Source organism: Nothoprocta perdicaria, unplaced genomic scaffold (genome assembly GCF_003342845.1).
Source record: "Nothoprocta perdicaria isolate Ctin4 unplaced genomic scaffold, notPer1 scaffold_164, whole genome shotgun sequence".
NCBI lineage: Eukaryota > Metazoa > Chordata > Aves > Tinamiformes > Tinamidae > Nothoprocta > Nothoprocta perdicaria.
Window position 1 is genome coordinate 203,520 of NW_020454805.1, and position 16,275 is coordinate 219,794.

At 39.7% G+C, this 16,275-nt stretch overlaps 1 protein-coding gene across 1 annotated transcript in view; it reads right to left on the reverse strand.

Annotated features, from left to right (window-relative positions):
- The window catches only part of ADARB2 (adenosine deaminase, RNA specific B2 (inactive)), a 106,904-nt gene that overhangs the window by 13,867 nt on the left and 76,762 nt on the right, over nucleotides 1-16,275 (reverse strand). Inside the window, exon 6 of the mRNA XM_026035672.1 lies at nucleotides 7,787-7,955. Coding sequence (XP_025891457.1) covers nucleotides 7,787-7,955 — 169 coding nt within the window. The remainder of the gene's footprint in view (nucleotides 1-7,786; nucleotides 7,956-16,275) is intronic.

Genomic DNA, 16,275 nt, shown 5'->3' on the forward strand with positions numbered 1-16,275 from the left:
TTACTGAATGTTTAAAACCAGCATGCTGTACCTGGAGAGCAATCTGCTCTAGGAACCTGTGACACCAATTGCTTTAAAAAGTTCTCTTTAAATTTTATTCCAAAAACACAAGCAATTTAGCTGGCTATATTAATTTGCCTCCGAAGCAGGGCTGTGAATGAGAAACATCTTTTAATCTCATGCAAGAAAAGGCAGCCATCTGGCTGCTGAGGATTTCAGAGTCAGACTCTCCCTGTCTCCCTCTGTAAATGCAGATCATTAAAGTAATGTGTTCATCTACATAAAACTCAAATGGAATATAAAAGGTAATATTTATATACAAACAATTTAGTCCCACAATTTAAACAGTCATTGGTTTTATGAAACATTTACTTTAGTCGATCAGATTTGCATAACTTCATTTGAGGAAAAAAGTGTGGTCATTCCTGCAAGTAATACCACTTTTAAAGGAAAGAACTAGCTGCCTCTTTGCATAAATATCTTATCAGGATGCAAAATTAATAATCCAAGCTAAGAAATAGAGATGAGTTCAGCAAAGAGCACTAGGCTTCAAATGAGCTTCTAAGCTGAGTAAAAAAATTAGACAGTGATGTCTTTGTACAGATGGAAACTTGCAAGATCTCAGTGTTGTTTTCAACATTTGACACTTCCTTAAAAAAAATGTATATTTGATTGAAAGAGAATAAAAAAAAATCAGATAAACAAAAAAACAACATATGTTCAGCAGTAAATAAATTTAAGCAATATGCCCAAATAAGAAATCATCTGAGCTTTATTTACAAAAATAGAAGACTGCATTCACATCATATATTATGAAGTATTGATGCTTATTTTATTTAAATTCTTTGCAAGAAACCTGTTTCTCCTTTAACGATATTTCTCCGCCTAATTCTGAGCTTGTTCTTCCGAGCATAGAAAGGGATTCAGTTGTCAATGGAGTTTGATTATTGGAAATCATCGACAAGGGAAGTTCCCATCATTGTACTTAGTCTCCTTCTGCTCCGTGGATGAACAGACCCTACTGTGGAGGGCTGCCACTTCCTTATTTTACATAAACAATAGATTTATTTGACAAATATTTGGGAGAAAGTGTTTTATCCTGTCTACCTTGCATCCCTTGACGTGCACACATGGATAAGGCACTTGGCTGTAACCACCAGCTCAGCCCTCCGATAATTAAGCACCTAGGGGATTATTTATAGGTGGATGATAGGGAATGATAACACTTGTAGCAACAGCAAAACTATCAATAAGGGTGTTCATTTCTGAAGGAGCTGCTTAATTTAGGTGCATAGAAGTAGCTGTGTTCCCATCTATAAAAAAGTGCTCTCATCAAATGTAGCTTTTCAAAATACAATTATTATTCAGAGCAAATGCAGTGTTAGATTTTGGGCCCTGAATATATCAATGTGACTTTACTCACTATAAAGAAATATGCTGAATCTTTCTGGATTTTTCCTAATTGTGCCAGATTTTAAGGGCTGTTTTCAAGGGCAAGTCACCCTTCTATGCCACGTACTTCTTAATAACTCTTCCAATAAAGAGAAAATCAACCCACTGCTCCCTTAGTCACAGACCTTTTTTAAAAAAAAATCCAAATCATTTTCCGCCAGCAGTATCAATAAAACCAAATGTCTCCCCTGCTTTCGTAAATACAAGAGCTTTTGGTGCTTTGGATGAAAGGAAAGACTACCTTTCATTTTGTTCAAACACCAGATATTACTGCACTGTTTACAAAGACAAAATCCTGCGTCCGGTTTTCAATATAGATAATCCTTAGATAAATATATTTTTGCCTGTTTGTCAATCACTGAAATGCCAGCGAGGGATGGGAAGGCTTCAGGAGCAGGCAGCCTTTTTTTAGTGAGATGCTGTTCTCCATGGCTGGGATGGCGGGTGCTCCTGAGCACCCTCGTCCTTGGGCACCGTAACCTCCCCTGTCACTGGCCATGACTGCTGCATCACCTCGTGAATTCCCCCCATATCCAACCAAAATGCAGGCAGCAAAAATATGGAGTACATTGAGAAAGGGGCTCTGGGGCAAACTGGTGTAAAGAGCTGCTCATTTCAGTGCTTGGTGGGACTGAAGTGTCTCTTACAGACCTTGGGAAACCTCGTCCATTAATAAATTTCAAAGCTGATTTTGTACAGGCTTTTTATAAAAGATGCACCTTTTGTCATTACTAACAGCTTTATGGCTTATTGCTTAGCATGTCCTTAACATACTGCAGCCCAGATTCTATTACCAGTAATTCCTTCTGGGCTTCACACAATATAAATTGTTATTCATGGTGGTCCATGCTCAGCAGAGCACCTGGGGTGCTCCTATTTATATGACTATTTAGCTATTATTGGTTTGGAAACTGGAACTAGTGCATTAGTTTCTGATCTGTATTTTAGCAGTAGGTGGCTTATGTATGTTTTCTGGAATATACCTTGTGGTGAGGGATTGAAAATGAAATCTCAGTCACACAGAAAAGGGTTAAGAGAGGGAATTACAAATCATGTGCACAAATCATTCCTAATTGAAGATCTGGCTGTGTTAATTGATTTTCATTTACATTAATATGCGGCCTTTGAAGTAGCTTTTCTGAAGAGTTACCTTGTAGGGCTCTGGCTCCTTTTAGCAATGGCCTAGTCAACAGGCTAACACAAAATAGATCTGAGAAAGACAATGTCTAACACAGACTTTAAGTCTTTCATTTTTATATGCTATGTTTAAATATAGCTTAACATGCCTAGATGATCAGACAAAGTGCTATCTCAGATTCCTACTGCTAAATCTTGACACCGTGCTTTAGCACCACGTTATCTTGCAACATTCTGAGTGTAGTCATGAGACAGATTCATTCCTACTTTACAGCTTATGGGCCCAAACCCACAGACCTTAGCCATGGGACAAGAATAGACTGCCTGTGCTGTAATGTGCAGCTTGGAGGTCCTTTCTTCCCGTTTCTGCCATTTTACAGGTGAGGTATAATTTAGACGTTCTAAGTCTTACTCAGCCCCTGGGCTTAATGGCACTGTTTTTGTGGAGTACATGAAAATGGATGACCATTAACCCGGTGGCAAAAAAGTACACAATCTTTTAAAGGTGACCTTTTGAGAAGCTGCAGGAAGAAAACAAATTTAAGGCAAGAGTGAATAAAACACACACTGAATTCTGACTGGTATTTGCTCAACAAAGGGAGTATTTGTGAGGGCTGTTCTTCCCAAATCCCGGGTAAGAGCATTCCTCAAGCCTGCACTCTGTGAGGGCAGCTGCAAATGCATGTGTCTGGAAGAGGACAAGGGAATAAAGCTCATGCATTTACAAATATGTCACTTTAGCTTGGGTAGATGAAAGTCTGATGCACAGAAAGCTGGCATTTCTTCCAAAGAAATCTATTTGATGGCTATCCAGACAGCACAAATGTGCTCTGTCATAATGTAAGCCCCCAATCCCCTTGTGTTGATGTATCAAGGAAGAGCAGTATATTGTAGAACTTGGTGTCCAATGAGACACCTACATAAGAACTTTTTTAAAAAAAATTAACCTTGTCACAAAATGCTTGGATCAAGATACTCAAAACAATTTGCAGGGAGAGGCAGTGGAGGTGCCACAGCCATGTGTGACCTGGGAATGTTGGTTTATGTCATGAGAGCACCATACCATGGAAATCCTAGCAGCTCCTCATGTGCTCCTAGCACTATTTCACATATCTGCAAAACAACAAGCAGTGGCTTTCATCAAAATTTTATGTGCAATTGTTCAGGTGGAAAGACCCTGCTATTATGGGCTGGCTGATACCATGAGAACTGATTTCTGCAATTTCTCTGTGCAGAAGAAGAATTCTGTTATTATTTGTTATTATTTTGTTTATGCTGTTGATGATTTTTGCCCACATGCATACAATGTTAAGGCAATACAGAGGAAAGCATAAGTCAGTCTTAGGTTTTAATGTAATCAATGAACATCATGTCTGAAGCATGTGGCTTAATCTAAAATCTGCAGCACTGAAAGACTGAACTCACTTCAGCTACACTGTGAGTCTTACAGAAGTTGTGTGAAAGCTAACACTCTCCTACAGCAGGTTATTTGGGGCTTCACAAAGCCCAAACTTTAAATTTGCACATATAAATGCATAGATTTTTAAAGCCAGAAGGAAGTACCAAGATCTAGTGTGACCTCCTTTATAATAAAATTGCAGAATTTCACCTAGAGATTCCCTGTCTGAGCCAAATAACATGAGTATTCATGCCAGAAGTGTTTGCTTTAATTCAGTAAGGGAATAGGTATGATACCAGGCTGTTTATCCTCCAATCTCCACAAAGTAACAGAGCCCAAATAACACATACTGAGCATCAAATTCTCATAGCGAACTTCTGGCGATAGTAATAAAAATTGCTAAATGCCTTTGAATAACAAATAAATCTGATTAAACCACTCTTTGCTGGTGGCTATCCTATGAGCAGGAAAGAATATAAATTGTTAGATATATGATTTATAGAAAATTATTTGGTCTTCTGAGAAACTCCATTCTTGGATTTTTGATATTCTGATAATAACAGCTTTTGCAAATAATGCAAAAGGATACATATTTTAGCAGCTACTTGTTAGGTTCTCATGAGGAAAAAATATCTAATAGCCCTGTGCTCCTGAGGGGCTTTTACAAGCAATAAAATCCAAGGCATCCAAGTGAGATTTTATTAAGTTATCCAAATACGAATTCAGATTTGGATTTTTTGTTTTCATTGCAAGACAAGTCTAGATGATGTAAAAACAGATTCTTGTGCTCTACACATATGTGAAGGGTGAACTGCCAATGTGTTAGAGAACATATTTGGAGCTCTGAAGTACAGTGCAAGAGCCATTGACTGAACTCTGCTGGAGGTGGGGAGAGGGCAGTCTCCTTGACTGAAGTCCTTTCTCATCCTTACTTTCTATGTTCATAGATGAAAAAGGGATAAAACAGAGCCACGAGGGGTGAAAAAAGGTTGAGGTGAAGAAACTTTAAACTTCTTCCCTTTTTGATAGAGCACAAATTTTTCATAGGTCATATTTAATATGGTAAACTAAAATTTGGTATCAATCTTCTTGAAGCCATCATATCCCAGCCTCTTCTCTCCACTCTGCTAATCTCTACAAAAAATATCCTAGCAGCCAAAAATCATTGCCAACATAGTCACTAGTGGCTTGACCTGGGAGGGAAAATCTTTTTGCAGACCTTTCCTGTGATATTTATGTTTTTCCTAGGTCACAGATTTTTGAACTAGAACTTGTGAAACCAAGCGAGGTTATAACACAAATATGTGTAGTTAGAAGCTTGGTGGGAATAAAATAGCACATTCATGTCTCATAATGTGACTGGGCAGGTACAAGGAAGGGGCAGTTGTGAACTACAAGTGCAGTGGGGTTGGTATCTCTGCTAGAAGGCCTTGGGCATTTGCTCTAAAAGCTTCCAGAACTTTCCCTGTGTCACATACCACTGTGGTGGCTACTTTAGTCCATTTATTTTTCTTTTGTCTCTCACATGTAAAGAGATTTTCACAGTTATCCCAATGCTCTCTATTAACTCTTAATTCTTCTCCTCAGAAATACCTCTTTGAGTCCCTCTTGTCTGGTTTCTATCAATTCTGTTTACCAGAGATGTTTACATCAAAACTATAACCTCTTCTGTGGTCATTTTCTACCTTCAGCCTTCCCCTTCTTCAGTCTTCTCTCTTCAGCTGATAATTTAGTGGTTCATCTACTATTTTCTCCTGTCCCAGAACATTTAGCTTTACTCAGAAATGCCCAATAACATTTAACTCTACTCAAAAATGCCCAAGATGCAAATCATTCTTGGAAACTGAGCATGGCACAGAGATCCCCTTTGACCCATCCTCATCTGGAAAGTCTTCTGGAGATATGCTGGGTTAGGTCTTTATCAAGGAGATGCAACAGGAAAATACAGCTAGATCTGGGGACATTGGCCTGCTTTGTTAAATAAGAAAATCCTAATTCTGAAGGTATCCGGATTTTGCCAGACGCTTGTGCTGCTCTTGCCACAGAAATGTGATCAGATTCTCCACCAGAGCCTTTATACCCTGCATGGCCATCTTCTCTGCAAATGGCCTTGACACTTACCTCAGTGTGGTGCCATGGACAAATGTCCCAAATGCTGACACATGTGCAGTTCTAGTTACACCACCAGTAACCAGTGTACTGGTGCTGGTACTGGTTACTAGTGTAAGCAGTAACTAGTTATACTACTAATGGTAGTTACACCACCACCACCATTTCCACAAACATTGCGTTTTCCCCCGTTTCATCAGCCTCAGGCCTGTACCTGGCCCTCTAACTTTTGCTCTTCAAAACAGGTAGCAATGATTGCTGACTTTTTTGGTCTAGTGATTTTTTTCTTTTGGTCTAGGAAATCCTGTGACCATGTGAATAACTGTACAAATAACAAATATTTCAATAATTAATGCATATCAAAGATGAGAGCTGTAATAATTCTATTATCTTGGAAAAATATTGTCATATATGGCTACTGGCATTCAAAAAGAGAGTGCAATACTTCAATTCTTAATCATAAATTTGTTTAGGTTTCTTTTTGAGTCATATGTGTCTCAAGTTAGAAAACCCATCTGCATCTGAAAACAGTGTAGGAGCTCCACTGAAAACAGTTCAGGTTTTCTGTTGTCACTTTATGAATAATTGAAAATACTATAGCAGAAGAGGCCCTTTATCCTCCATAGAAACAAACCAAACTGCTCTACTCAGCAGAGTGCAAATTTTGTGTTCTGTCATTTGTGTCTGTCCGTGCCCTCATTTGTTGGTGGAATCAGATATTTTTCTGTGAAAATTCCAACCTTTGCTAAGCCTATAGACCCACTTTAACTTCAGCAGGTCAAATCCTTAAAATAATATTTTGTATAGCCTTTACCATATTGAGCCAAATTTTCTGTTGATGTAATTTAACTGAATTCTTAGGCATGTTATTACAGCAGATAATTTCATCATAATATTTACATTTTTATAAAGTAATGTATTTTATATGTAAAACTGCATCTATAGCTTATACACATTATATATATAAAAGTATGCATTATATATATATGCACATAAGTATGCAAGAATATATAAATATATATTAATAGTAATAAGCACACACAGACTTTGTTTTCAGTCTGTGATATCTACCATTTGCTACAAGTTAACAGCCTAAACTGAGAATGGGAAATGTGTTGACACTTTATGTGCCACCATGGAATCATTATGAAATATTTATTAAATATCAATTATTCTACAAAAAATATATATTTACAGAATAGAGCAGTAAGGCATGTGCCTGTGAGAGAGATGCCTGTGACATCCGAGCTCTGCAGTGACATTCAAAATAGTAGAAAGATTCTTAATGGCATTTAGGGCACTTTATCCAATGGGGTGCAAATGAGGTAGGTCCATCGGCCTGATGATGTGATGATTGGTTTGCAGCTTTTGAGGTAAATGACCCACTAAGAGCAGAGTGGATGTATTTTAGCTGTGTCCTGAAATCCTATTGGCAAAAGTGCTTCAAAGTGGGCTTATATTTTTGTCACACTTAAAAGAGTAACTAACGATCCATGGAGAATTTGGGAAAATGTTCTATTTACATTCCATTCTATTTCTACGCTCTGCATTTGCATACAAAGAAGGTCCTTGTTTTGGCAGCCTTTAAAGTGCCTGCTAGTTATTTTCTGCTAGTAGCCACACAGTGATATCAAACTCATTCCCACGTGGCAAACATTTTTGTAAAACGTGTTTTGGGTGCTACTTTACCTGGCGAGTTTGTCTGTGCAGGACATGGTGATGAGCTGCTCTCCCAGCAAGACGCCATCCCACGTCTGGACCGCGTTGTGGCACCGCACGGGAATGGTTCCTTCTCCAGACTCAATCTTTGTTCGAAGGTGCCCACGGTATTTTCTTACTATGTGCTTGCTGCTGTTCACTGGACAAAATAAACAGAGGAGCGGGATGAATAGGCAATAATTAAATGTTTTTTGATGCCTTTTGAAAGAAAAGTGTTGGTGCTAACACTTGCATTTGCAGAACCACTTATGGATGTTCATTAAGTTGAATGGAAAATTGGATGAGATTGCAGCCCAAGCCAGCAGCAAAAATGGAAAAAAAAATATGTGCTCCCTAGTAGAATTTCATTTTCACATAAATTCAGAATTTAGGCATAGCATATTTTGAACTCATGTTCCCATTTCCTTCTGTATTTGGAAAGCACTGTTTTTAAAAGAAAATCTCATTGCTTTTTTTTTTTTTTCTGTGCTTGTAGCTGAGTCAGAGAAATCTGTAGAAAATGCTGGTTCAGTGAGCAAGATCAAAGGGTGAAGACTCACATGTTTGACCCACTCCAGACCAATATTCTGATGTGATATTCAGTGGCAGCTTCTGGATGATTACAAAACTCAAGTCATGGCTTGTTATCATCTCAAGAAATTTCACTGAAAGTTCTCAAAAGCTGAAATACTAAACTTAGTGTCTAAAGCAAATTTAAACTTGGAAATTTTTCACTGTTTGCTTAAATCCCTTCTGTAGGACCTGCGGAGACACACTACTCTCGTGTCATACTGATACCTTCTGTGCATTGCTATCAGTCACTTTAGGGATCTTATGTTCTTCACAGAAATGCATCTGTCTTTGGGGCATGTCAAGGAACTTGTCCTGTGCATCAGGACTGGTCTGAGGCTGGAGACATGTAGTAACCGCAGAAGATAGTGACATTTGGGAAGTGTTTTGCCTCCATTTTAGTTGAAAAAGCTAAAATCTGAAGTTCATTACTGAAATCACTGTCACTATATCTATATTGTACCTGGATACAGGTATCTTTAACATAAAAGAGTGGGAGATGGTACACATGGTCTTTGCTTTCAAGGAAAAGCCATGCTGCCTCCATAGAGGCTCTTTGCTGTATTTCCAGCATTCCAGCGTATTTTTAGCATGACCTGCCTCTCAGCTGGACCAGAAGGTTTCTGCTTTTGAAGGTGACACCTCTCCACCCCCAGCAGGCCCTGGGGCGGCCTGGCCCGTGTTCCTCACGCAGAGGAACACCACGGTGTCACAAGTCAAGGAGATGATGGAGCCGCCGGCAGCGAGCAGCTGGCTCTGCGCACCTTCCCCGGCTGCCCGCTGCCCCCCTCCTGTCATTTGTCACTGTCTCTGCTTTATATAACTGTTTTCTGTGCTTCTAGCTCTGGTTGAAGCAATTGATTGACTTTGGCTGCTGCCAATGGATTGTTTACAAAAAGGGAATGGAAAAATAAATCGCTCTGGAGCCCTGGGATTAGCAAGAGCAGCAAACACATGTAGAACAGCAATGTCAGCTGTGACCTGCCAGCAGACGCACCGGCTGAGTCTCCACCAATGTTTTCCTCTTCATTTCCTACCTGGTATTTAACCCCTCAGGATGAATTCAGGATGGGGGTGTGTGTCAGCGTTGGGATGGACCAGATATTGATTGGGTCGACTGGCCGTTGATAAAGTGGACTCTCACTCAGGAACAGGCTCCACTGTGCTAGGAAGGTTTGGAAATGATTTGGGGTTTGCAGAGCTACTCCAGGAATGATGTCTGGGGGATAGCAGTCCACTATTCAGTCCTTAAGGAAACTGGGAAAGCCAAACAAGCAAATAAGAAAACAAATAAGGAAAAAATTCCAAGCTTTCAGAAATGTCTTGAATCCGTCTGCCCTGAAATTGTTGACTTGTGCCAACAATGGAGTGAAACTGCTCTTCAGGCCCTGTTAGCTGATCCTACATCCAACACTCTGGTTTGAGATGCTTCCTGCAGCTCAGTGGATACTCTATGGATGTGATTATTTATCCAGGAACTGGTCAATACCTTTTTTGGGATACTGGGGGAAACTGGTCCAACAGCAGTGAACAGCGTTCTTTTAATGTTAAACTATGGTATGGTGAGGAAGGTGACAAGAAATTTGGACAAGGAATGGAAAAAGTGATCATTCTGCTAGGCCATCACATCTGGCTGTGCAGTGGGGAGAACTGGATAGGGAAAAGATTTTGTATTAGCTTGTACACACAGAAAAGTGGTGGTGTGGCAGAGCTAGACCTGTGGAGTGAAGCACTAAAGAGGGACTCAAGAGACCATTGCTGCTTCAGCTGACAGCAAGTTTTACTTTAAGCAAATCAGTTCTCTTTACCTAAGCTTTCCCACAGGTATAATGAAGCAAATTATGTTTCCTACTTCCGCAAATTCTTTCAAAACAACTGCTCAAAACTATTTATGAAAGCTAGGTGCTACCCTGTTAATACATATCTACCAAAGGAGTCTACCTGCAGAAGTCCCCCAGGACAAAATGAATTTTTAATATTCCCACCATTTTTAAAAAGAATATTCTGCCTTGCTTGGCCTTTCTCTCCCTATAGCCCTTCTTTTCTCTACACTCCCTCACTTTGTGAGCCCCCTGTGTGCTCCTGCCCTGTACACTCATTGGTCTTCTTCATCACTCATTTTCAAGGACTTCAACACGTTGCTGCTCTTACATTTGGAAGGCTGCACACTTGCAGGATTGGGTGAAATGGAACATGTAACTACTAGAGAATTTTACTGACTGTGTGACAAGATGAATGGCCCCTCGTTTACGTTGCTTTGAAACATTACCTAGTACGGGGCAATGCATCACACAATGTGCAGACAGAGATAAGGAGGAGAGATCCACTTCAAGGAAGAAAGAAACACCAGCCCTGCTAACAACTCTTTAGCATTTAGGGAAATTAAAGCTGAGGCAACAATTAGAGAGAGAGGGACTTTTTGGGGGGGGAGAGGGGGAGAGTTTAGGATTTTTGGTTATTTATTTTTTCTTTTCATGTTTGGCATTCCCAGTTTTCCTCAGGACTGAAGTTGGACAAGCCAAAATACCCTGAGCCTGCTTGTTCTTTTAGCTTCTCAGTCTTGGCCTGGAAGGGCCAAAAACTGCATAACGAAGTTTTCCAAAGCACTTAGGAAGTGTGTTAGAGCTCGCACCATCTCAGTTTCCAGATGCTCATTTTAACTCACTCCATGTATCAGACTTTGCTCCCTGTTAACGCAAGCTCTGCCCAGGATGCAGCCAAGCAGGCAGAATTAGCTGATAGGATTCAGACAGCTGTGGGCAGTCTACGCTCACCCTGGGAAACACTTCCACAGCACTGATAAGGGGTTTTAGCTGCTCAACTACTATTAAATTCAATGGCTAGGATGTGGCTAAAACCCTGTGCAATACCGCATATCTTAAGCTACTCATATTGCTGGGATAGCCAGAGTGCACATTCCAAAAACAGAATCTGCAGCATGTATTCAAAATAATAATAACCCAAAGCCCTGAATAGTTTCAGATTGCTGATGATTAAATTCTGATCTGCATTTGGAATGTATTTAGCTCTTTTTAACATATTTTTAAGTAGCATGTGAAGATATAAATATTGAACAAAGGAATAGATGAGGCTCTCTGTATTTTTCACTGAAACTGTAGATAGTCTAGCACATAAGATGCTTGCCAGAACTAAAATATGCAGTCCATTTCCTGGCACAATCTGCTACAGATCACTTTAAAAATGTCTCACAGATATATTTATTTATGCACCTTCAAGCCACAAACTACAGCCTGCTGTTGTTCTTCTGTTTGGTATGATCAAAGCATCAGTGACTGAGAGCATTTCTGATCTTTGCTGTGCTAGTTCTCCAACTGCTTAATCTCAGCTAATTGCAGAGGAGAAGGCATCCGAGGAGGCCACTTCTGCCAGAACGAAATGTCAATTCAAACAGGAATTGGAAAGGACAAATTTAAAAATCATTTAGAGTGGATTTATGATGTGCACTACACTCATATGGGGAAATTACTCCTTAGAGTTTATAAGATAAAAAGGTGCATGATTATTAATTACTGGATTATAAATTTGCACAGGTGCCTTGAAATCTCTTCATTTTGAGACTTACACACTGTTTTGTTAGGACAAGTTCTGGCTGAAATGTTTATGAAAAAAAGCTACTACATATTTATTGTTCAGTTGAAGAGGAAATGGATGGTGATTAAACAGAAGCACATGAGTACGGTTCAGTCAGAGATTCAGCATGACTGCCCTGGAGGTTCATTTTCTATTTCCCTGCTTCAGTGGAGACTGTTCTCTCCTCTTGAAGGAAAAAATAAAATGGCCTATCTTGCATTTTTCTTTTCAGTCCTGGACCCTCAATTCGCAAGCATAGTTTATCAATCTTCCTCACAGCTCTTCAAAGGAAAGGGTGGGAAGAGAAGTGTCAGCACCTCGCTGCCTTTGTATTTTGGTAGTCATTAGAGGCAGATGCAGAGCCTGAAGGCTTGTGCCATGTGGGGCATGTGCCCACAGCGGGGCAGCCTCGCTGTGTCATGTCGAAGTGCAGATCTAGGGCTTGGGCTGTATCACTAGGCAGATATGCCAATATAAATGCTCAGTAACTAATGAAATATTTTACATGAAAGCCTTGGATACCAATGAGGAACTGAAATTAACAGTCAAAATTTAATTTCTTTATCCTTTCCCTCCTTTGATGCCTATTTTCTGGCTAAAATCCTGCTGGGGCAGCAAACAGCTATCCCATGACTTTATAAAAGAGGCTACCTTCAGCATTTTGTTCTTTCTCTTCTTCATTAATCGTAAAATAAGAAAATATGTGCATTACAAAGGAATTTACTGTTATGTCTCTCTTTCAAGAACCCCAGGGATCAAACTATGACTAATTAATTAAAAGACCCTCTAAAACAATTTGTTGACAATGAAGTCACACTTACCTCTCAGGATTGTAAATTACTTTTACCGGCAAGGAGGAATTTACAGGGCTGAGTTAGGCATGGAGGAGATTGTGCATGCTGCCTAAAAACCCAGTCTGCAAACTCCAGCCTCCTTTGGAGGATGAGTATGTTGAAGCCAAAAGCCCAAGTTTTATCAGTGGAATTAAGATTCTATGCATGTGGCAATCAAGGAAAGTACAGCTTGAATACATCAAGATTATTATTTTTAATTAGTAATTGCTCCTCTCATCTAAAATTAGATGTGCCACGCTGTCACTTTGCAAGTGCAGTTGCCCCCGCAGAGCAAAGACTAGCGATCTGGGAAAGGGCCGTGTGGGTGCTGCAAAACTGTAATGGAGAATTTTTGCCACCACATCCTTCTTCCTGAGCCTCACCATTGGCCACATAGGGCTTTGTCTTTCACATATGCTTGGTGTGAAAAATTGTCGACAACACTGGAATTGCCCATTTGGTGATAATTCTCTCCCGTGCCATGTTTTAATCAAAAAGTTTACACAAACATAAAGACAATGTGTAATAAAACATCATAACCCTGTTTCTTTTATAAAAGAAACCTGCTGTTATTCATGAAGGCTTTGGATTTTGTTTTTTTTTGTTTGGAAATTTAAATCTTCAAAAGTCATTAGGAGAAGAAGGCTCTGAAAGATACTAACAAACCATGAAAACAGAATATGAACCCTATGAAACAGAAATCTGTCCAAATATTTTTCAATCAACACCCTTTGTGACTGGTATGAGCCTACAGAGGCCATGGTCCCTGCTGTTTCCTGAGGCACGCTCTAGCTCAACTTCAGTTTCTGAAGCTATGACAGAAATTACTGGGTAAAGTCCTATGGTCTGTCTGGGTGGAGAAATTCAATCTAGATAACCTGGAGATGGTCCTGGCTTGCCTTACAAGGTTAGGAATTGCAATTACTAGATCATTACGAAGAACAATGCAATATGGCTTAAAATACACAATGATTTTCATTTTAATATCCTACTTGGAGTTACCCTTCTTCAAAGTTGTGACAGCTGGATAACTTTTATTGCCATTTTACAGGTGTGGAACTAGAAATTGGCACTGTAAAGTGAGTTGTTCAAGGCTAGCTAGAGAAGTAAAGTCGCGGTTAGCCTTAATTATGTTGTCACTCTTAAACAAATTTCTCTATATTTCCTATTTCTTAAGAATCTGAAAAACACTAAGTATTTTCAGAAGTCTCCCAAAGATCTCATCTGGACTTTAGGCGCCTGACAAGCTTTGTAAAACTCAGCTCATGAACTTTACCTCTGACTCCCACTCAGTGGAAATGGTGTGTAAATTAGACCAAATTAAACCCAAGTGAGGGTGGGTTTTGCCACTGGGATTTCTCCCAGTTACTATTTCTTCACCCCAAACATGCACAATAATTAAATGCATATCTCAGTCTTCTGACTCTCATGGGGCATCAAATGTCACAGGAACCGAGACAACAGTCCCCTGGGGCATATGGTCTCTGTCCATGCTGCAAAAGTTCAAAAATAATTATTCTTTGGTCTGGACAAGTTTTGGGATAGCTTCTCTGGGTTAAAATTTCTATCACTGTTTTCAAAGCTCCTCAGCCATGGCCTTTTGCTGATTAATGTAGCCTTTTTATCACATCTGAACACTGTGTCCAAATGCAATGTTTTACAAATCAGCAAAACCTAGTAACAAAGCAGAATCAATAAATACAACACAATTCCCTTTGGTGATTCAAGCTTTCTGTTAATTTAGGATCTGATTATACCTGTGGAAACTTGTTTTTCTGAATCTTGACAAATACACTTTGCTTTACAGGAAAGCTTTTCAAAGCTGTGGCTAAGTGCTGTTTTTGAGCTCTTCCTAGTTCCCAGCAGATTCTTTTTTTTTCCCCAATAGACACTTACTGAACAAACACATGCTTATAAAAAGTCTGATTTCCTACTTAAGAAATAACAAACCCTAATCAGCAAAAACCCAAATAAACAAAAGCAATCAAGAATATCAGAAGGAAAGGGAATTGGAACATTTTGAATAAATTGTCATATCCAAAGAATTTGCTCTGGATGTCTCAGTTCTGACAACATTTTTTATAACAGACTGGAAAAAAAAAAGTAGATTGTCTAGCTTGGTGATAGTTAATTCACTGGAGTGCTGATTTGGACTTGAGAAGTATAGGGTTAAGTTTTTCTTTAAGGCAAAGTGACCTGGCATGGAAAAGCTCACTCTGACCTAGATGTGAAAGAAAACAAAGTAGAGCTTTGTTCACCCCAAGCTAGTATGTGTATAAGCACAGACATGGAATATTTTGGATGTGATACCATTTTCACACAATTACTTTATTTTGAAAATATGCTCAACATATTTTCAATATTTTCATTTTTTTAAATAAAATTTTTGATTTTATTCCAGTGAACCAGTGCTTTGAGATCTAGAAGTTGCCCGTGAAGTTGGGTGGTTATTCCATATCCAACTCTAGCAAAACTCCTCTAAACTTAATTATCTAACCTTATGGAGATGGTCTCATTAAAAAGCGAAGCAACAGCAACATTTCACAAGTTCCTTTTTAGCATTTAAAGCTTTCAGTATACCAAAAACACAACACCAGAACCTCTTTCAGATGTTCATTCTGGGGTACAGCATGATAATACCAATAAAACCAACAGCGCTTTCACAGCATGACCACACTCTCACTGTTTCTGTGCCTGGAGATCTCTGGTTTGTCTGTTGAGTTTAAGGTTTAGAAGGCTATTTAGTGAAATAGACATTTCCTTTGGATTACCAAGAGCAATGCAATTTCCAGTAGTGAGAACACCTGGAACAGCCCATCCCTGCTATGTATTGCGGACCCGCTAACACTGCTTTTTCAACTGAGTGATGGGTCAGGATGCAAGGAGCTCCAACAGCTACTGCTTCTGCAGCTTCTCCCTTTAGGGAGAACGGCTGCTTCAGGGGTTCAAAGTGCTCTTAAGTTTGAAATTCAACCTGTCCCTTGTGATTTGAGCCTTTTCTTTTCTTACTGCTTGTTTTTTCCCCCTACTAGAGTGTTGAAGGATCAGGGACTGAGTAGAAGATGCTGGTGAGGAAAGCTTCTTTCTAAGCTCCAGGTGTTGAATCCTTCCACCCCACACCAGCCTTAGGCTGCCATGTCTTCCCATTCCTTCATCAGAGCTGAATGTCTCTGAAAAACCTTCCACTATGAAAACTTTCTGATTCTCCTCATGGCCCTCTTGTCCTAAGGCCCCACTGATCCCTCTAGACCGCCCTACATGCTACATGTTGTACCACGTACACATCTGCGAAGCTTTGAGCTGAATCACTGCTCAGACTGTGCTAGGTGGGTTTGGGGAACCTTTACACCGTGTCCTGTGCCCTACAGTCATCTCTGACCATTTCAGCTGCTCTGAACGAGGAGCAAACATGGTCTTCGCTCCCAGCCAAGAATTACATGTGTAAGTAATGGAGAGAACTAACCAGAGGTGACAGTACTGTGGCCG